At 35.9% G+C, this 23,323-nt stretch overlaps 1 protein-coding gene across 6 annotated transcripts in view; it reads right to left on the reverse strand.

Annotated features, from left to right (window-relative positions):
• The window catches only part of PCLO (piccolo presynaptic cytomatrix protein), a 311,224-nt gene that overhangs the window by 59,920 nt on the left and 227,981 nt on the right, over nt 1-23,323 (reverse strand). For 4 of the 6 annotated variants that reach the window (XM_052680949.1, XM_052680948.1, XM_052680946.1 and 1 more), the window contains exons 11-17: nt 13,854-13,962; nt 13,162-13,229; nt 11,035-11,246; nt 6,638-6,688; nt 4,712-4,842; nt 3,003-3,029; nt 733-826 (exon numbers count right to left, since the gene is read on the reverse strand). In XM_052680949.1, coding sequence (XP_052536909.1) covers nt 733-826; nt 3,003-3,029; nt 4,712-4,842; nt 6,638-6,688; nt 11,035-11,246; nt 13,162-13,229; nt 13,854-13,962 — 692 coding nt within the window. Of the gene's footprint in view, nt 1-732; nt 827-3,002; nt 3,030-4,711; nt 4,843-6,637; nt 6,689-11,034; nt 11,247-13,161; nt 13,230-13,853; nt 13,963-23,323 lie in introns of those variants that run through there. The other 2 variants (XM_052680947.1, XM_052680951.1) reach the window with 2 other exon arrangements.

A 23,323-nucleotide genomic window follows, 5' to 3' on the forward strand; every position in this document is an offset into this window, starting at 1 on the left:
AAAAAAAAAAAAGGCGGTGGGGGAAGAAGAAGAGAGAAAGAAAGAGAAGTTTCATTTAATCTTTTTTGAGAAGTAAAAATTCTCTTTAACAGAGGATATAGAGAAAAAGAAGAATGAAGTGATACATACTGCCTCAGTTAAACCCTTATATCAGTTAGGGTTATGAAGCCATCGAGAAACAGATTTCCACAGACCATCTTCCCAGATGTGATTTAAATTTTTCTATACCAAGGAAATGAAATCTCTTCTGAATTTTGTTGAATAGATTCATATTTTAAGTCTACTGCTGTAAATTACTGTTAAATCTGAACGTGTATTCTAGACTACATAAACATTTTTTAAAAAGAAAATGGTAGGATCAGTGTTTTCTGTGAACTGGCATGGCTTTTGAAACTAAGAGTTATTCTGATTTCTGCATCTACTTCAGCAGCTTTTGTCTTTTTATTTATTCCTTGTATTCCATTATCATTTTCAGAATTAAGCCATACTTTTGACATGCTTGTGAGTGTAATGCACACAAAAGATCATTTTTTCTGAATAAAAAGAAAAGAAAAAAATATTGATATTATGAACTTTACCAGCAGTAAGGAAATAGTTCCAAATTTCACTCAAATTTTTAAGATTTCACATGGCTTCACAGAACTGCCAGGAATGCTGCTTCCTTCGTAGTAAGCATTGCAGCCACACAAATAAAAGAGCAAATCACAGTGAATATTGCTATCAGTCACGCACCTGCTCCGTGGAGATATTTTTATAAATGACTGTCTGATTCCACTCAGGATTCAAGCTTTTCTGCACGTACTTAGTTCTCCGTTTGTACTCGGCACTGAATTTGAACAAAGGAAGGAAACATTACATTAAGGATCTTTTGCTTCTTTCAGTTCTAATATGAAACAAAACCAATCCGCATCCACACACACACAAAAAGAACTCTCAGACAAAGAAAAGAATGTCTTCCCGTGTTTCTCTAAGAACTCAGGGTTGCAAGAGGACAATGACGGCCTATGGCTTTTTTCACTACACCTAGCATTTTTTTCCTGACATGGCCTTTTAAAATATCTTCTAACTCTTCAGTGATGTCTCTCTTCCTATAACTATTTCAATGTAAAGCATCCGTCAGCAAATGCACATATGCTTTGTTCTCTCGTTATAGATGTTTTACTCTGATTAGAAATGACAGTGATGATGCATTGATTTTTTTTCCAAGACCATCCTTTTATTAGCACTTTAAAGTAGCAGGAATCCATTATATTTATAGGTTATAGCCTCTAATTACAGGATTCCTATTTCACTAGAACATTTAATGAAGGCCATGGGGTATATGATATCCTATTAATGATAGAAACACTAATTTCTTATTGATCCTGTAGTCTGCATTTGCCTATAATCATCCTGGAAACAAACATAAAAGTACATCAACCTCATGACTGTTTTTATCAGTAGCCAGGAATTAAAAAAAAAAATGCCTGCATAATCTGTTTCTAAAAAAGAGTTAATAGTGCTTTCTATTGTACTTTACATTTCCTGAGGATGCAGAAAGGAATACTCAAACCTCTAATAGGATATGGATTTATCTAGTGCTGTGAGCTTTGATGTCTGCTTCCATTCCAGTTTTAATTTAATATAAATTGTAATGGAGATCTCAAAAGAGCTGGGTAGGAGAACATGAAAAGCTTTTAACATTTTGAAAACCCAAAAAGATATAAGGCAATGAACTTACTTTTGCCACTCTGCAACTTAATTTCTCATTGACTTCTGTTCAAACCTCCCATACTGTAAGGTCATACATCTGCTACTAGAACAAATGTGTCCAGGGCTATTTTCCAGTGGTAAAGCCAAGCAGAACACAATGACCTGTACCTGTTTTATTAAACTCATATGATATCTTTACATTCACATTTGGTAGTGAGCTTTTCTCCTGATTTTCCCAATTCTGACTTGTGATTGAACTATGTTTTGGTTCACATTGTGGTATAGCCTGAGTTAATGAACTAGATTCCTTTCAAGTAAGATTAATTCAGAAGAAGCTCATCAGAGACTCATTTAAATTGGCCAGCCATTAATATGTGCTGTGCAGGGTACCAGATTGGTGTGGGTCTGAATTAATTATGCAAAACATGTACATGTTTCATTGACGCATATATATATCTATGTCGATGACATAGATATATATATATATATATATAAATGTTGGTTTTCGAGGACCAGCAGTTTCACTCTACAAACTCAATACTACTCTGCAGTCATTCCCTCTAATTCTGGAATGTGTGGTGGCCTTATTCTCCAAAAAGGAAAGTATTTATTAAATATGTTCACTAAAAAGACATCTGTTGACTTGTTGGGCCAGCTTTCTACTTTTAAAGAAATGCAGAATGAAGGTTGAATTACTATGACGTATTTAGCCTTTGTTGATACTAGTGTACTTTGAGAACTGAATTTCACTTTATATTTACAAATCTGGGAAAAATTAGTAGGCCCAATTACTAAAAATTCAAATACACTGAATAGCCATTTATGTTCTCAAATAGCATTGATCTAGTTGATTATCTAGAGTGATATTTAGTATTAATGTATACACACTGTGGAAGGTGTACAAAGAAAAACATTCCATCTCACTTTCAAACAGTGCTGTTCCTCTTGTCAGTATGATGCCACTCCACCACTCAAAATCTTGAGACAAGTTCACTGTTGTTTTACAACTTTCAGTGAGTGAAAATGTATTTTTAGATATCTGTGATTAAACTAAATCCTTCCAGACTTCAAAGCAAATTTTATTCGCCCTCAAAGTTTGGGCCTAACATATTACTATATCAAGGAATATTAATTACTTGTTTTCAATTTCTGCTGACCTGGAAATGAAATTCACCAGAGAATGAATAAATAGAAGCAATCATGAATTGTAAAAACTCAAGAGAAATCTATTTTTCCCTGCACAGGCACATCAAAACATCATGCTTGCATGTAAAAGTTAAAGAAGAAAATTGAAAGACAGTACACTCTACCTTGCATTTTGGACAACCATGACTTGTCTGCATATCCAGCATTAAACAGTTAGGAACACAGAGGAAGCAATGTGAGAGAAAATAGTGAGAGAGAAAAGATGAAAGAAAATGTAAATGAGGGGTAATTGCTAGTATCAGAATCAAAGGAAACAGGCATTATGAAGAGTAAGCAGATGTGTAAGGATTTAACTTCTGATAAAATATATTTAGTAGCAGTTTACATTTCTTTTTTCATATGCAAGTTTTGCACTTTTGAGAGGCTCTTCATTTGCATTATTCCCTAAAGTCCTGAAACACATGCAAAACAGAAACTAGAAAATATTGCCATATTTTACAGTAACAAACCCAAATAAAATTCAAACTCTTCATAACTTAGCCCGAAGTTTGAACCTAATGCTTGGATCTGAACTAGAATTCTACAGGCTGAACATCTCTGTAGTTCAAAGCCTAACTTCTACAACAGTGTGAATATGCAAAATTCCCAGTAAAATTTATTGGACAAGTATTTGGCAAGATTCTTAGGTGCATTAAAATGCTCTCAAAATTTAGGACCTGTTCCTATTTTATCCAGCAACTGTTTTAGACCCAGTGCCACTGAACAATATTGAATGCTGTACAGATTGAATCAGCAGCATACATGTATTTCTTTAGCTGAACCATTTGTATGCTTTTAGCTGTGCTTCTCTATATGTCAAATGTGAACTGTGACCTGAATATGCACTTTCCTTTTACTTTCAATAGATTAGAAATGCATAATTTTAGTTAAATGGCCTCAGACTAAGAGTGTTTTGGGATGAGTGTGAGTACACAAATTGAAATGTCTTCAGGAATTCATCTTTGCAAAATAAAATTTGATCCTTAAGATATATCTGTAGTGCCATTTAAGTCAGCAGGATTATTATTGCTGTGTATATGACATTCTGCAAATTTACGGCACAAAAAAAGAATTATAATATTGCTGATACAGAAAAACATCTTTTAAAGGAACATTAATGAGCTATTTATAATAATAGGCAAAGTTTTAAAAAGCAGTGCTCTGTGAAAAAAAAATAAAATTGGTTAAATATAAGATTTGTATAGTCATTTAATACAAGATTACCAGAATTTATAAAACTGTATCTTAACTCTTAATAAATGAAGAAATAAAATCACATGTGATTAGAAAGCTCTTTATCTATTACTTATCACTTTCAATATCATATTGCAGTCTTAAACCAGTATAAGCTACTGTGATTGTATATGTTTGCAAATCTGCTCCAAATTTGCAGTGTTTTGAGTAAAAGCAACAATCCAATTTTAACCTTAACATGCAGGGTTTTTTTGTATTACAGAATCAAAGGCCAATTTATTATTCCCAAATCCATACACTTCACTACATCTTAGAGATTTCTAATGAGAACTTTGAAATCTGTATATTTATTACCCTTCTGCAGACTGTTCTTTCAATATAAATTCTGCACTGTACTACATTTTTTAAATGGAAAGATGGAAAAAGTGGATGAAATCTACAAAAATTACCAAAAAGTGTCTGAAGTCATTAGCAATGTATTGCACATCCTCCTGGAAGTAGCATCTGGCTTCTCATTAAATATCCACGTTTTTTCCTGGTATTGTACCTTCACTTTCTATAAGCTCTCAATTTTGTTTATTAGTGATAAGAAACAAATTTAAAGAAAGAATGTTCAGGCTTGAATTCATCCTGCACTTACCCTCTCCCTGGAAGAAGATAAACTTTAACAAAGGGATCAGAATAGCCATTATTGTCTCTGGGAGCAAGGTTTCTTGCCTGAAGAATATGGATGATAAGGTTGCCAAGGTGTTTGTCGTAATTGATTTGAAGCTAGAGAACACATTTAAACACAGCAAGATTAGTTTTAATTTATCTTCCTAAATTATTCAAATTCTCAAAAAATCCTTTGCATTAGGTGAGTTTTAGACCTTTTGCTTTCCCCATTTTGGATGATTCTGTCTCACTCTACTGACTAGAATGAGATGCTGGATGATTACTTAGAATTTTGAAAGAAATGTTTCTTTAACACTGTCAGTATTATTTTTTTTTTTAATTTTTTTTTTTTAAACAACACAGATATCGATCTATTCCAATCAGGAAAAAGCACATAAAATTCGAACTCTTGATATTCTACTGAGAAGTAGCCAGTTCATTCAGTAAAAATTTACAGAAATTCTGACTTCCAGAGCCCAAGTAGAAGGAAGAATTTACAGAATTATAGAATAGAATCATAGAACCATCTAGGTTCAAAAGGACCTTCAAGATCACTAAATCCAACCATCAGCTTGACCTACCAAATCCCATCATGCTCCTTAGTGCTGCAAGAAGGCTCCAGGAAGATCTCATTGTGGCCTTCCAGTACTTGAAGGGAGCATATAAATAGGAAGGGGAATGGCTGTTTATGAGGGTGGATACTGATAGGACAAGGAGGAATAGTTTTAAACTAAGACAGGGGAGGTTTAGATTAGATATTAGGAGGAAGTTTTTTCACACAGAGGTTGGTGACACAGTGGAACAGGTTGCCCAAGGAGGTTGTAGATGCCCCATCCCTGGAGGCATTCAAGGCCAGGCTGGATGTAGTTCTGGGCAACCTGCTCTAGAGGTTGGCAACCCCACACACAGCATGGAGGTTGAAACAAGATGATCCTTGTGGTCCTTTTCAACCCAGGCCATTCTATGATTCTATGATAATTTACTACCTTAGTGTTATGCTACAATACTATGGAAATAATTAATACTATGAAAAGAACATATCTACAAAAAGGCAGGGATGAATAAAGGAAACAAAAAACAAAAATCTATAGAAAATAAGTTCTGCTGCTGCCAGTTCCACTGTTTTAAAAGACTGAAGTCAGTTTACATAAGAGATAATCACACACTTGGTATTGCAGGAAATAAATGCACTGCTCTATGATAATGTCTTTACAGTCTTCAGTGGAAGTAAAGCCCAGTGGGACTTCAGCTTGAGTTCCAGTGGAGTCTGGAATTTCTGAACTGAACCACAGTAACTGCCTGAAGGTTTAGATTGCTACATTTTCAGCACTTTCAGGAACTGAAACATTTTTTGTACTTTTATTTGTATTTCCCAAGCAAACTTCAGAGAAAAAAAAAGAGAAAAAAAAAAAAAACAAAAAACAAAAAAACAAAAAACAAACAAACAAAAAAAAAAAACCAGAAAAAAAAACCAGAAAAAAAAAAAAAAAAAAAAAAACCAAAAAACAACCTAACTATACTTTATACCTTATATTATTTTATTTGGTGACATTTCAATGGGTTGAATAGCATGAAACTGTGTCAGGAGGGGGATAAACTGGAGATTAAGAAAAGGATCTTAACCAAGGCAGTGGCTGGGCACTGCAACAGACTCCCAATGGCAGTGTCATAGCCCAAAGTTGCCAGAGTTCAGAATACATTTGGACAATGTCCTCAGACATAGGGTTTGAATTTTGGGTGGTCCTGCATGGAGTCAGCAGTTGAATTTCGCGGTGCCTTCCCACTGAATGTATTCTATGATTCTCTGATTGTACAAATGAGAAATCACTTAATGAAGATGATTTTTAATGTATTTATTCACCAGAGAAAAGTACTCAAACAATAATTTACACTTAAAGAATTAGATATTTACCTGAATTTCTCCAGTGATTGGATGAGAAGCAGATTTTGTAGCTTCAGTTGGCTGCCAGATTAAAATACATAAACAAATAAAGAGGCATGTAATTATATGTATACATATTTGCCTATTGGAAATGAAAGCTTCTCAATATCAACCTTTTAACAGCTGTTGTCTATGCTGCAATTTCAGCACATATTTTTCAACACCATACCATTGTATCTAATCGGTATGCTCAATATTGTCAGTTACAGTATTGCAACAGAACTTAAAGAGTCTAGCCCTGACATTTTGATCAGGCTTTGTGTATGTACAGAATTTGACAAATTGAACACCAGAGTCTTTACAGTCTAGACAGGTCACAGAGAAAGCCTTGGGGAGTTTAACAAAACTGAATGTCAAAAGTAGGTAGGTTGTGGTTTTTGCTATGGAACATAGTAAATGTGTGATATTCAGTGTGACCACAGCAACTAAATACAGAGGAGGGTATTATTAACCTCATGCAATGCTATCAGGCTTGGGCTTGGGCCAGAGCGGCTAGAAAGTGGAGGAAAAGGATCTGGGGGTGTTGGTTGACACTCAGCTAAACATAAGCCAGCAGTGTGCTCTGGTGGCCAAAGGCATCCTGGCTTGTATCAGAAGTTGTGTGGCCAGCAGGACCAGGGATGTGATCGTCCCCCTGTACTCAGTTTTGGTGAGGCCACAACTCAAGTGCTGTGTTCCGTTTTGAACCTCTCATTACAAAGAAGACACAGAGTCACTGAACCATGTACAGAGATGTACGTGCTATGAGGGATCTGGAAGCACAAGCCTTATGAGGAGAGTCTGAGCAAACTGGAATTTTTCAGTCTGGAAGTGAGACGGGAAACCTAATTGATCTTCATAACTACATGAAAGGAAATTGTGGTAAGGGCTCTTCTCCCTCATAATTAGTGATAGGACTAGAAAGAATGGCCTGAAGTTGCTTTGGAGGAGGTTCAGGTTGTTTATTAGGAATAGCCTTCTCCAACAGAGTGGTAAGGCACAAGAATGTGCTGTCCAAGATGGTGGAAGTCACCTGAAACTATTGTTGAGACTCCAGAAGAAAGAGTTATGTCCTCTGGAAGAATGGACATGGAATGCTACTTGGGGAGATGACAGGGAAGTTGCTAAGGTCTGCAGGGAGGAAGTTAGGACTGCAAAAGTCCAACATGAACTCAGATTGGCCACTGCAGTAAAAGAGAATAAGAAATCTTTTTATAAATATATCAATGGTAAGAGAAGAACCAAGGAGAATTTCCATCCTTTACTTGATACAGCAGGGAATATGACCTCTAACGAGAAGGAGAAGGCTGAAGTCCTCAACGTCTTCTTTACATCTGCTTTTAACAGGAAGATCAGTTATCCTCAGGGCACTTTATGCTCTAATCTGGAAGTCTGGGATGCTAAGCAGAATACACCCTCATCATCTTGAGTGAGATCACATGGCATGTGACTGGCGTATAGAGGATCTGGCCCAGCCAGGTGGGTTCATGAAAGGCAGATCATGCTTGACTAACCTCATCTTCTACAACTGGGTGACCAAACTGGTAGACAAGGGAAAGGCTGTTGATGTAGTCTACCTAGATTTCAACAAAGTCTTTCACATGGTCTCTCACTGTACCCTTCTTTGGGTAAGGAACTGACTAGAGGGCCATGCCCAACAGGTAATGTTTAATGGAGTTAAGTCCAGCTGGTGACTCATTACAAGTGGTGTTCCCCAGGGGTCAGTACTGGGGCCTATCATGTTCAATATCTTTATTGATGACCTAGATGAGAGGATTGAGTGTACCCTCAGTAAGTTTTCAGATGACACCAAGTTGGGATGTAGTGTCGATCTGCCTGAGGGTAGGGATGCCCTTCAGAGGGATCTGGATAAGCTGGATCGCTGGGCTGAGGTGAATGGGATGAGGTTCAACAAGGCCAAGTGCCAAGTCCTGCTCTTTGGCCACAATACCCCATGCAGCGTTATAGGCTTGGGGATGAGTGGCTGGATGAGTGTGAAGCAGAGAAGGACCTGGGGGTATTCGTTGATGCTTGGCTGAACATGAACTGACAGTGTGCCCAGGTGGCTGAGAGGGCCGATGGCATCCTGGCCTGCATTAGAAATAGTGTGGCCAGCAGGAGCAGGGAGGAGATCATCCCCCTGTACTCAGCACTGAATCAGTCTGACACACTTTTTAATTAGTGCCATTAGAATGTCTTTCAGTTTCTGAGAAATGGAAAACCTATCTGCCTCTTTTGTAAATCCCTAAATCCCCCAAATCCTTACAGATTTTCTTACGGTATTGTAATAAAATAAAGCATTAAATGTGAGAAGATCTACATTACAGAATACCAAAGAGACTCCTACATCATTTTAGGAGTCTATACTCTATATAGAATCTTTAACAAAAGATTTTACTTGCTGAATAATAATAATAATAATATGTAGAAAAAGTAAGATATAGGCAGTTTGAATATTTAATATGTCTTGAAACTTTGGCAAAAGGAAAGAATTGGTGCTGCTGCCTTCCTGGAAATGCTTTCTGAAGGCTGTTCTGGAAAAGATGAGCTGTAGTATTTTCTTCTAAGAGAGCTCAACATTACTATAAAAATGGCCTACAATCAATGAACAGAAACTACACAAGGCAACAAGTTATGGTGATTAGGAATGCAATGCCTATCAACATGGTTTTCAGAAATGAACAAAGACAGTTTCAAGCATTTACCTGATTAGTTTTAACTTTTACATCTTCTGCAAAAAGGTATTAATTTTAATGGTTTTTGTTTATCTTCATAACATACAGCTGAATTTTCATAAAATATTACTAAATCCTCTGTGCAGAACGAAATGAAATTTATGCCCCTAACTTCAGATGTTCAACTACACTACCAAGGCTGGGAGCAATCTCTTCATGTGGACAGGGAGAGGGATCTCTCCAGAATACACTGTACATCAATGATTTATATACCTTCATACACTATTCAGTGAATTAGGAGTATGACTCATCAGCCAAGGGAAAGGGTTTTCATTGTCAATAGTGACATCTGCACTAACAGCTCTGCACTTTCCTTTACTACAATGGAAGGAATCATCTAGTCTCATTACTGCTAATTTAAATTACTTTTCTCACTGGTAAATATAAAACACAAGGCAAACTAGTTCACACAAAGATGTTTACAATATGAACCTGATGTTTAGGTAATTTTGACAGATCCCTGAAGTTTTGTGCGTGAAATCTTGGCATGTACATTATAGACAAGAATTATATTCATAAAAAGTCTATGGAAATTCTGAACAGTCAGAATTACCATCTGATGCAAACTAATAAACTAATAAATAAGCTAATAAATAAATATATAAATAAATATATTTATTATTTTGTTATATCACTGGATGAAAGAGATTTCTGTTTTTCCCTCACATGATAGCAATGTGAGCTATCTGAAATGAGACAACCCGAGTTGCTATTTTTCATTTGTATGGCACCTAAAACATTTGTAGTTCAAATCAAAGTTACAGCTTCAGCAACACAAAGTACAAATACAGCAATAATTCAGTAGAAACCCGTAGGGATGGGGTTCTTGTAAAATCTTGACAGTCATGAGAAAGAATAAAAGTGCAGAGAAGTACATATCAAGAAAGTGTGTTCTGCATTGCGAGGCTTTGCTTCAAACAGTAAGTCAGCGAGAAGCTGAGTATCCAGGAGAGCAACCTGCTTTAGCTATTTTTCAAATTGCTAAAGCAAATGCAATCTTCATAGGATTGATTTTTACTTCAGGTGTTGACTGTTTGACAAAACACAACAAAAAAGGAAAACATGATAGATGACTTTATGGTCTAAAAAGGGCTACCCACCCTGATAGATACCCACCCTGCCTCTCCAGATGTGCAGGAGGGTGCACAAGGAGAAAAAAAGCCCAGCTGGTGTGGCAAAGAAAATGTGAAATTATGTTTAACAAGTTCACAGGAATTAGCTAGTGACAAAACACTTGTTGGCAGTGACTTCATTTTTCACTTTCTGTGTTTTTCAGAGAAATGCTTACTATTGCCTTGGTTATTCATAACTTGTGAAACTTCAATCATAACTTAGTACTCAGTGGGAAAGTGTGGCCTTAGTAATACCATAGGAGACAGTTAAGAAAAATAAACAGAGAACAAAAAGAGCAATTTTTTTGTTTTAAAATCATAACATTACATTTAAAGAAACTATTTTCATAGAGTGTCTTGAATGACCATGGACAAATCACTTAATTTCCCTTTTTTTGGTCTCTAGATGCTGTATCTTAAAAGTCATAACTGTCATTGCAAATGGATTCATCAATACGCACTGTGTCCTCTTGCTATAAGATAAATAGGCCTTTCTGTTACGAAAATGTTATTGCTGATGCATGACTGGCAAGTTTCTCACCTTGCTGCTATGTCGCTTTTTGCTGACTGAGGGAGAACCAGGTTGGCCGGGGCTGGGAACAGCACTGGAAGCGGCAGAAGTGGTTCCGGAATGGACATGTGATGACTTTTCTACTCCTGAGGAGGCAATCAAAGGTGCCTGCTGTAGGGAAACCTTTTGGAGCTCTGCAGCCAGCTGCTTGGGATCGACCCCTGGGGACTTCGCTTTATCTACTGTATGAAAATAAGAAAGCTTTGTGTTCATAATTGTTAGCATATTCAAATCTATCTTGCCATGGCACAGTGGCTGCTTGTATGCTTTGAGGATACAAAAGGCAATTTATATAAAAGAGGCATCTCTCTAAAACATTGACATACAAATTCCAATCTTTCTACTCAAGACTGTCAAGCAGTGCTACCTATTTTGTAAGCTAACTGAGAAAGTTGTTGTCTATCTGAGGAAAAGTATGACCATTCTGGATCATACTTGAGCAAATTACACTGCTAAAGTATGTAAAGTCTGTAAAGCCTGGCCTCACTGTTGAGACCTTGACCAGTTTCACCATGTAACTGAACTTTGCTGCAACAAGTTTAACCGCAATTTTTTTTTTTTTTTTATTTTTTATTTTTTTTTAATCAATTGGCCATTCAGTAACTCTGAATTCTGCTTCTGAGATCATTTATACAAAGATTAAAGAGAAAAGCATCTTAAAACTCCAGGATTGCAAATTAATTAAAGCAGAACAAAATGAAAGCTAATGAAGAAGAAAAGCCAATCTTCTCTTATGTCAAAACCCTTCATGAAATGCCTGTGGAAGGAGAGTAATTGTCCTCCCCCACCCTGGCAGAGAGGGCAGAATTTACTCTGAAAATGAAGCTGTGTAAATTCTATCTGTGCTTTAAAGCACTTGGAGTTAAAATGATAAAAGGCTTGGACTGATTTCTAGGTTCTCAAAAGCATGAATGGCTTAAGGTCTTTACTATTGTCTCTGACCTTGCTCAGCTAAGGTTTAGACAACTCAAATTGTTTCTGTGGCTTTTTTGTATCAAGGTAACATAGGCTTCAAGGTTTGTTATATCTACTTCGGAATAGTTTCAGTTTTCTAAGCACCTTATCTTAGCATGTCTGGGTGCACAAATAATTGTCTAATGACCAGGTGGCTATGACTTTAATTCCTCTTAGCTACATTTCACTTTGCATTATTGTATGCTGTGAGGCCTATTAATAATTTTGAGATGCAGTGGGGCTACAGTAATTACTCTGTGTAGAAAGAACTATTTTTGCTACTTACAGGAGTACAGGCCTGGGGTGAGTGCAGCCAGTTTTGGGCACAAGATGACAGCTGAGGCCCCAGGGCTACTGGTACTGGTAGCAGTAACTCACTGGTACTGACACTAATACAAACTTGGGAGCCAGGCAAAATCAATTTGGGGAACGATGAAAGAAGCAAAGAACAAGTTTCTACTACAGATAAAGTATACAATATCCAGGCCAGTCATATGTGATGCAGAGCTGCTGACCAGCAGTGGAAAAGCAGAGCACAAAATATGCTAGAAAAATATTAAAAAGCCCTGAGCAGATCCTTAAAGGTAGAGATAGGAATCAGTAACATCATCCACCTCCTGGCAAGGAGGGCTCAGACTCCTTCCAGCAGATTCCTTTGCACACTGTTGACTTTCTGTAATGCCCCTGAAGACAAAGCACTGCTGCAGGGACCAGAAAAGCAAGAGAAGAGGGACCACTGTGACACAGAGAAAGGGGTAGCAAGCAGGTTGTCTTCACTCTGTAACAAATGTTAGCTATAGTTTTGTTACTCAAGTTTCCTTTGTGGTAATTAGATGGTGTAGACAGTCAGTGTATACTGAACTGAGTAATTAATAAAGGTGGTTTACTTAATTTGGTTAAACTGTTAAAAAAAATCAGAACTGATCTGAAATAACAGTCGTTTGCTGTATATACTGTTCCAACTTTCAATTACTCCAAAAATGCTTGGCTTTGTATACAAGGTGTGGTCTATCCTCTTTCTGCCCTCGGCAAGATTTTGGATGCAACACATGTGCTTACAAAGCTAATATCTTAGCTTACATTAAATACAGATTTCATCTGCTATCCAATGCTCAAATTTTGAAGCAACATCTTATCGCTCACCTGCCTTTACTGGCTCATGTAATTCCAGGTGCTGAGGATTCTCGGAATCCGAGAGCATGTTCAGGTCCCTAAAGAAAGCAATGAGAAGCCTGAGACAAAAGAAAATCTTTCCTGGCACCCTCCTCATTGTATTAAGTAGATAAATGAATAGTGGTACATGACAGAAAGCAGCTCCCAAGAATGGCCCCTTCTTTGCTGATTCAAATTTGCAGTGCTGTTAAGGAGCTAAGAAAAGGTTCTTTTAAGGTGAAATCTTTAATGGATTGAACACAATTTTATACATTCTTTATGATGTTTAAATGACTTTCATCTAAATTACACATTTCAGCAAAAATAATGTTATTGCTAAATTACCTTTTTTAGTTTGTTTGTTTTGTTTTTTTTCTAATGGAAAGTAAATTCAGTGGATTGTATGAGTATCAATGAGAGGAGACTGTGGCCTGAAAGTGGGGATATCCTTGTTTGTAAATTACCATGTCAATTTATAATCCATTCTGACTTAACAGAACAAAGAACAAGCCCGCAATCACAATGAATTCTTGTGTTAGTTATTACACTGATGCGTCATGCTAACAAAGGTTCCACCTTAACAACTGTAAATAAAATAAATAAATAAATAAAAAATAATAATTAAAAAAAGCCATGAAAAGCCAAAGGAAAAAATGGAAACAGAAAGATGGGGAAAAACTCACAGTCTTACACATATTTCTGCTTCCCCACACTGTTGAATAATAATATTCTGCACTTCTTCATAGGTTTTTCCAGTCAGGGAGATGCCATTCCATTCCAGAACCTGCATACCTAAGATGGCAAAACAGCATGAGGTAAAGTGCTCAGATTTTCACTAAGGCATCAGAAAGATTGTTTAGACAAGAAGATTTGATGTGACATTGAGTGACAGTTGTTTAAGGGGCACAACACATTAGCAAAGCTTTTTCACTTCACACAGATGAGATTGTTGAATATTATTGTCCCATCAGCTATTACTTACCTGTTTAAGTATGTCAGAAGATGAATTCCGTTCTAATTTAAACTATACATGCACTCTTTGCAGTCTAGGTTGCATGATATTGAAAAAAATTTGCAATAACAAAATCATGCAATCCTACCAACAGGGCAAGAAGCCATACCATTTTCATGAGATATTTCCTGGCCAGTCTTGGTAGACAGCTCATTATTTCTTGGTCTTGGTAGATAGCTCATTAACTAATGGGAAATAGCTGTTGAGAATCTGAGCCTCAAAATGGGACTGAATTTGTAAATATGATTTGATAATTCAAATTAATTTTCTCTAGTTTTTCCCTTAAAAAAGTACAGTTAGATGAGGCTTAGTGAGCTTACTGATTTTCAATGAAAACATCAATTCAAATTTCATATGCCAGCCTGCAAATATGCAGATTTACGTTTTACTTCCATATAAGTTCTTATGAAGAAAGGATCAAAACAGCTGACTACAGCTAGTTCTGAAAGATAGGAAAAGAGCTAAAAAGATAAGCTGAAATAACTGAATACTTAAGTGTTCCGTGACTGAGCCAGGAGACTCGGTATGGAGCAAGCAAGCACTATAAGGAAGTTTAACAGTATTTGAGGAGTCAGCCACTCTATAAATCATGATATGTATTCTGATGAGAGATCTTTTGGTTACTGTAAAATTCTTACAAACAACAAACCACAGGTTAGTATCTGGTAGTTAAAGACTCAAGTTTTGAGAACTGCATTTGTATTTTGAATAGCTAGTCATAAGGATGGTTCCAAAAGGACTAAATTCTCATAATGCATATAAAAATCCAACCCTCAGACTCCAGAGGTAAAAAATGCTTAATGGGACAAGATATTGAATTCTTTATATTCCATTAAAAGCAATATGTTACAAAACAGTTGAAAACCACATCATCCACACAGCAAGGAAAACCACAAACACTTAGTTTGCTACCACTTACACAGATAAAATCAAGTCTTCAGCTGGATTATATTTTTATTTCAAAATCCTGTGCTGTTGCATATAATAAATGGGAAAAATAATGAAGTGAAATGTGGAAATAAACTCATAAGAAATCCTATTGTTAAAGTAATGAGAATTGTTTATGGAATAAAGCAGATGAAATTTTTGGGCAATGAACATGAGAAATAAAAACTATAACATCATCTTACAGCTTTTTATGTAAGATTCCATGATTTAGAATTTGAAATACCAGAGCTGCTTCTAATTTTTCTCAGTAGGAAATTAGCATCTTGTTCTCAGCAGTCAGTTTACGGAAATACAAACTGCTGAATGACTAAAAAGTAATATTTGGAAGGCTGGTTACTGCAAAAATAGATTTGTATTTTTTAATATTTATCCCCTTTCATTTACCAGCCATCATTCAAAAGCATGATCTTGCATTTTCTTGTTATAGCAGATCTGGTATTAAGATCAGTTCCTCTGGAATGAAGCAACAGCATTTATGAATAAATTCAGTTTCTCCAGTTTTCTGCTATACAAATATAACAGCATGGTCTGTCTTTAGACTTCAAGAAAGAAAAGATCTGAAGTTACTTTTATTTTTTTGTCTATGTGTGTGTAGCATTGGATGTTGAGTACAATAGTATGAACTTCTCAAATAAAGCAAATCACCTCTTCCATGTGTTGCTGGCCATGAGAAAGAAAGAAACTTGTTTTAGAATTTTGAGTAAGTAACATTTTTTCTAAAATAAATTTGCTGACAAAATGCATTCAGCCACTATCTTAGGTTTTACTCATTCTGTTTGCATAGCTTCTGTATAAAATCTAAGTGTCTATAAGGCCATCATCAACAAGTTGCTTTAATTCAACAGACCAGCAGGAAGAAGCAGAGCACTGCTGTAGTGCTGGGACTAGGAAATCTCTCATTTTCACTGGTGAGAGTTTCATTGTGGAGCGCAATGGCACCACAGTGACACACTTGGTCAGAAAGGCTAAGCACATATGAACAATTAAGCAAACAGAAAGGAAATTGAATTTCAACAGCCTCAGTTCACACGGAGATCCATTTAACACTGTCAGTATAGGGGTAAATTGCTTTTACTGGTTGCCTCGAGGATTCACCAATGTTAAAATCAAAGCAATTGAAACATGACTTAATTGTTCTGACTGGGAGCCCTGGACCCTAGGAAAAATGTTTGTAGGCAAAAAGCTGATTTCTTTATTCTTAAGGAGCAATTGCCAAGTACCTTTTGCAGGTAGAAGTAACACTGCAAAGAAAACTTTTAAGGATGATGTGAATCTAATAACAGAAAATGGAAAAAAAAAGTATTTAATAGTCAGTGGAGACTCGTAATAAAGTTTTCACCTAAAGACCGATCACATCCTGTAATTGGTCTTTGGTAGTCACTTCACATTTCTGAAACTTTGTATGCTCAAATCACTTATGCTTAGGAGAAAAAAATAAACAGGGAAATAAGAAAATGCACATTGCTCCATGGCAACTCTACCGACTGATAGTTATTGTCCTACTAATCAAATTCTTATTTTATTGCATCATTCTTTCTTTTATAATTGCAACAGCTACATCCTGCATAGAGTGAACTACAACTTACTTTTAGCAATATCAGCACCCACAGATCAGCCTTTTACACAAAGAATTCTGCCCTGTTCCACTACACATGATGACATACTATTTACTCAATCCTGTTGGCATCCACTTTGTGGTTAGAATTTGAATCTGGAATCAGAACACATTTATTATTTTCCATTGATTACAAAGTAATTACAGCAGAGAGGGGAATTCATACACACATAAATTCCATGGAGACAGCCATGTTTAGCTGGATTAATATGATCCAACCCCTTCAAAAAGTCATTACAGTCATACTGAACTGAAAGTGGCAAACAAATCGTTTATATGCCTGTTGTGTTCATAAATTCTTTTAAATGCATCTGTTACTGGCCACAGTTGGAACAAGATCAAAATCTTAACACATCTCTTCTCTGACACGAATAGAGTTGTTCAGTTAGAAGGGACCTTCAAAGATCATCTATTCTAATTGCCTGACCTCTTAAAGGTGAAATAAAAATTAAAGCATATTAGTGAGGGCACTGTCCAAGTATCTCTTGAACACTGACACTGAACACCTCACAAGGAAGCTTGTTGCAGTATTTGACCACCCTCCCAGCAAAGAAATAAGGAAAGAAAAGAAGTATAGCCATATGACCATATTTTTAGTACCCCATAAATGTCTCAACACACCCTGCACTCATTCTAGTTGCTACCATCAGTGGCTAAGTTACAAGTTTTCTCCCCAAGGGATGGTCAGTGCTTGTACTGTGGTAGTAAGGAAAGGACCTATATTTCATCAAAACCCTCACAGGAAGGAGAAGGTAGAATTCTGATGTATTGCATTATACTACCACACTTTACAATAATGTAATTGCTTTACGCTGTTCAAGTTTTTCAGGCAGTTTTAGCAACCAGTAAAGTTTTAACTTGTAAAATTTTTGCACAGCCATGTACAGCCCAATTACTTGTTAACTTATAACAAAAACTGAAAATTCCGCAGAACTGATTTCCTTTTTCTGACAGTTTCACTAGTTATTTGACAGCTTGTAAAATGGAAGATAAGTATTGGTGAAATTTGAAATCTGTAACAGCGGGGAGGCAGGGACTGTTCAGAACAATCTTTGATCAGCCTGGGAAGGAAAGTGCTTGAAATAATTATGTGTAGTCCCTGTGAAGCATTCAGCATGCTTTGCTAATCCTGGAAACATCTGAAACTTTGGGGAAGAGAAAAAATCTTGGTAGCCTGCTTTAAGAATGGTGAAAAAGATGAGTACTATATCAAACCTAGCACCAGACTTGAGCTTACAACAAATAGATAAACTCAAAGTAGCCTGAATAAATCTGTCTCCAACTATGAGGAATTGGCACTCTAAAATTTGCTGGACTGGTCATGTACTTGAAAATGGGAATCTTCTGATAATTTCTATTGCCTGTGCTAAACATCTGAGCTAATTGCTGTCTACTTAGATTTGTAATCATCACATGTGGAGCAGATGTCAGAAACAATGCTTGCGTAACAGACTTATGTTGGTTGTGCTTGCTGTCAAGTCTCCTGCTGTGTTTTACAGCTGCTAAGCATGCAAACATGCAAAATGCAACTAATCACTGATGTTTATCTGTCAGTGTAAAAATATACACTATTTAATCTTAAAGGTTTTAATATGTAAGTAATTGAAATACAGTTTTCCCAGAGATATGGAATCTCCATCCTTAGAGCTGGTCAAACCCCAGCTGGACTCAGCCCTGAGCAACCTGCTTTCACTGACCATATTTGGAGCAGGGTGCTTTGAAACAATCTTCAGGTGTGCCTTTTGGTCTCAAAAAGTTTGATATTATATGTAAAATAGTTAAATTTTGCTTTACGGACTGTTCAAATGCTTTCTCCATATTTACTGTAACTTTATGTATCAAAGAAAGCAGAAACGGCCAATTCCAGGGGTATTACTTCGAATCTGCACTACGATGTTCTTGAACAGATTAGAGTGCAGGTCCATGAATTAAGTGATTTGTTCTAATTGAGGAATAATGAGTAGTTCATTTCTTTGATTTCCCGTATATGAGTGGGTGCCTACTCAAGATCTTTTTCATGAAGAGAGGAAATATTAAGTGACAATGAAAAAGTCTACAATATTAAACAATCAGAAATTAGTTCCATTATTGAAAACTGTGTTGCTTTACATTCAAGTCTAGAAGTTATATATAACTGACTCCTGATCATGGATCACAGTATTTAGGAGTAACTTAAACAAAGTACCTTGGCATAGATACTTTGCTGTAGTTCTTTTAGATAGATTCTTCATTCCAAAATAAAGAGATAACTGTAGCCAGGCCGTTCTTAGTTACGGTAAAGAAAAGATATCCAAGATGTAGAACTGCAATAAAATAGTAAGAACTATGGTCTTTTCATAGTATTCCCTACTACTTGATTTGCTCTTCCATGCTGATACAGAACTTTTGACAACGGAATTGTTTCTTTCTTAAAGATCAGATGACATGTTTATGTCACCTTTCATGTGCAGTTACTTTGGAAATAAAATAACTCGGGGCCTAAAAAGGATCCTCATGCTGTGAACTGGCAAGCATATTAACCTAGAAATATTTCATGAGGAGATGTCTTTAGTGTGTATGTTGTGGGTTAACCTGGCAGCAGCTCAACACCATGGCTGTTTGTTCAAACCCCCTGTGTAGGATGAAGGAAATAATTGGAAACAAAATAGAAGTTGTGGGTTGTGTTAAAAACTATGTATTAAGATGCAGAGGAAAATGGAAAAGTTAACAATATGGTTATCATTGCATTATATATATATATACTAGCAACACAATTACTCATCACATGCTGACCAATGCACAGCAACAGTATGACAGCCCAGCTGGACCACAAGGTCTCACCCGTGCCAACCAAAGCTCTACAGCTCTCAAGCAGTGGCTGTCCCCAGCCAACTCTCCACAGTTTTATGGTCTTCTGCATTAAAATAAAGGAGGAAAGATTTAGATTAGATGTCAGGGGGAAATTTTTTCTGAGAGAGTGGTGAGGTGCTGGAACAAGTTGCCCAGAGAGGTTGTAGATGCCTCATCCCTGGGAGTGTTCAATGCCAGAACTGATGGGGGTTAGAACTCTGCCTGCATCAGGAGGGTTGGAACTTGGTGATCCTTGAGGTCCCTTCCAATCCAAGACATTCTATGATTCTGTGATTCTATGGCATGGAATAACCCTTGAGGACTATTCCAACAGAGATGTTGTTCAAGGATTGGGGCCACTAATGCTCCCTTCCATGGACCTACATGCTGGCTTTCTTTCAGCCTGCACTAGTTCTATGAACCATTAGCATTACTCCTGATTTGCACTAATGCAAAGCAGTGATTCAAGTGCTCTTTCAAAAAATAAGATTATTAGATACTGGCAGTAAAACAGCTTTAGACTAAGTTTTCTTTTGTACTTGAGTATGCTAAGAGTGACACAAAGTTCAGAATGTGTGCAGAAATGACAACTTCCCTCAAATGACTGTAAAAGGAGTGATTCAGAGCTCCTTCTACTATTCTACAATATTTATAATATTGGATTTTATATTCAGAAGAATTTTCAGAAGAACCATGAGCTGCATGAAAATACTAGGTAAATTACTACTTTTTCTCTGAAGTGAATTTCAGCAAAGTTGTTAGAATTGAGAACATAAACGGTTGATTTATTCATAGAAACAATACAGCAAAGGTTCAAATACCTTATGTGAGTACTTCAGAATATGTCATCTGAGACAGAGAAGAGCTACTTCTACATTCCCTCTCTGCAACTGGTGAGTTCTTAGCTTTGCATTAAGATAGTAAGTATCACTGAACATTGTTATTTTCAATTAGTCTGCAGAACTCTTCAGTTATTAGTTATTAGATACCAGGATTTCAGAAACAGCATTCTGGAGAGGATTTTGTCAGCCTTGAGAAACTGACCATATGGTATGGGTTACTGAAAAAAGGGTGAGACCGAAGAAAATAGAAATGTCAAAGATGTTTAAGTTAATTGGATAATAACACAAAAAAGAAACTTTTTAGAAAAAAAAATGACCTTGATTTGGAAAGCTCATAGTACCTGTTCCCACATCTATCTCCACCATTTTCATGTAATTTATTTTTTTATGTCTGCTTCCTCCATAGTGATCAAAGGCAGAAATATTTGTTACTTCATCCAGATATTACAAGGATATATGGGTATTAATATATTTTAAAAGCCTGTACGCTTCTTAAGTGCTCTCAATAAATGCATTTTTCAGCCCACTGCCTGGGTGATGAAGCTCTTCTCTTTATCTGAATATGTGAATATGGATGCATACATAACATTCAAATCATAAATAAATAAAAATAATAATAAAAAAGAATGCCACCTCCAAAAAAACCACTACCAACAAAAAACACAAACAGAATAGGTCTTGGTATTAGAGTTTCTGACTAACTGGTAGACAAAATATATATCCCAGTTTTTATCCATTTGCTGATATTTTTCACATTTTCTTCCCTCTTTATTTCTTTCTTTAAGAAATGAGTTGGCAGTGTGATTAGATTTTAAGCTGAAAGAAATCTAAAAATCATCAAAGATTTTATTTCTCTGAATATATTTGCTCCAAATAGACAAATACTACACTGAGCCACTGAACACCTCTTGAATTTTATTCCTACCTGTAACGCGACGAATGCTATTATGAAGATATAATATTCTTAGTCACTTTTTCTATGCTATTATATTGCAGGGTCTTCTATTTGTTATACTCAAAGTGCTCCAGAAGTGTCGCCAGGAGTTAGTAATTACCTCTAAAAAATCAGATAATACAACGTGCAAAACCTAACTTCTGTATAAGATTCAAAATTGCTCTCCTACTGTAATTTAAGATCTAGACATTAGGGTAGATCTGGTCTTGGTTACACTATAGTTACACACACAGATTGCTGGGATTTATTTTCTGCTTCTTCATAGTTTGCAGGGTTATTCTTATGCAGAACAAATACATCAGTTTGATTTCTGTTATTATCATTGGTCTGTCTAATTCCCACAGTGGAAAAGAAAATTGGGCTCTCTTAGGCTAGCTGTTTCTATCATAACATAAAACATAACATAAAATGTGAATGTTAGTGTCTGTTTATTTCATAGAAGAATTAAAATTCAGAGACATTACTTTGAATTACCAAAAAGTTCTTTAAAAGTTAAATGTGCACTGAGAACAAGGAAAAACAGTATCAACCACAGTCTGACATTCAACAATAAATTATTTCATGGTCTATTTTGTCCAATTAGTCTTCTTTTATTTCTAAAACTTTCTGATGTTTAAAAAATAGGTTGGTGGAAGTCAATGTGTTAATGTATTTCCCTGTGCTGCATGAGTCACCCCAAATTATTTTTTTTGCAGACACTTTAGCTTCCTCTTCCATTTGTCATTCATATCAATGCTGAATAATTTCCATTATTAAAACAATTATTATATAGACAACAGTTGAAATTATTAAGATGGATGCACTTTTCATCAAATTGAGATGATAGTAATGGACCTACCTATCCTCATAGCCGCTATTCTACTACTATCAAATAGCACTGACAAAAGTACAGAGCAAATCAACTATGCATTTGAGGGTCTGCTTAGCATCTACAGGCAGCTAAACAATACACCACAAATCAGTACAGCTAAAGTTATTAACCCAATACTAAGAACCTCTCTGATTCATAGTCTGCTGTCAGACTTATATATCATTAGCACACACTATTGCAGATCACCAGCCAGTCTGAACTATGCTAATGCAGAAAGTGATGATCTGGATATATTTATATGACCTGAATTGAAGATTTGAGGAAGTTAAATGAAGATTAGAGTTACTGCTTATGAAAATAACTATGATAATAAATATAGATGATAAATCAATAGCACTTTCACCACTGCTTACCTTCAAACTTAACATACTGCAGTAAAGTTACACAAAGATGATCACATATATGATGCTCAATAAAATGCTCTGGTGCACTATAATTATCAGTCTGTTTCAGAAAAAAAAAATGTTTTTCAAATCATATTGTTCACAGAACAAATTGTATATACTTCACCTGCAATAATGTCTTATGTGAAAATAACAACTTTGCCAGAGAGATGAGCTTCCTGTAGGGGACTTTAACTTAAAATCTTAAACATTTAATTATCAGATTGCGTTCACAAAGCAAAATCCTCTTTTAAAAGCACTATATTATGACTTTGTCTTTTTTTTTTTTTTTCCAGAAGTAATAATGTCATAATATACATACAGTAGAATCTAAAATGTGTTGAATCCAACGTCACCTGGATATCAGTACAAAAAATGATACTGCAGTATTTTCTCTTTACAGCCTCCACTATGAATAGTAAGTACATTTCTAAGTGATTTTTTCCATACCAGTATAACATTATTTTTACATATGAAATTTATGAATTTTAGCTGCACTCTGTGTTTATCAAGATTGGTGTATTCAGAACTCTCTTTATTTATTCATTTTGTTCTTTCCCTTTTATGTCTTGAGGACAAAATTGTTCTCATTTACAAAAATGCAGTTCTCATAGTTCAGCTTCTCTAGATTGCAACTGAGAATACAATTTTCTCCAGTGATATCTGATACTGAAGTTTTCTTTTGAAGAGATGAGAGG

This window comes from Tympanuchus pallidicinctus, unplaced genomic scaffold (assembly GCF_026119805.1).
Source record: "Tympanuchus pallidicinctus isolate F22 unplaced genomic scaffold, pur_lepc_1.0 scaffold19, whole genome shotgun sequence".
NCBI lineage: Eukaryota > Metazoa > Chordata > Aves > Galliformes > Phasianidae > Tympanuchus > Tympanuchus pallidicinctus.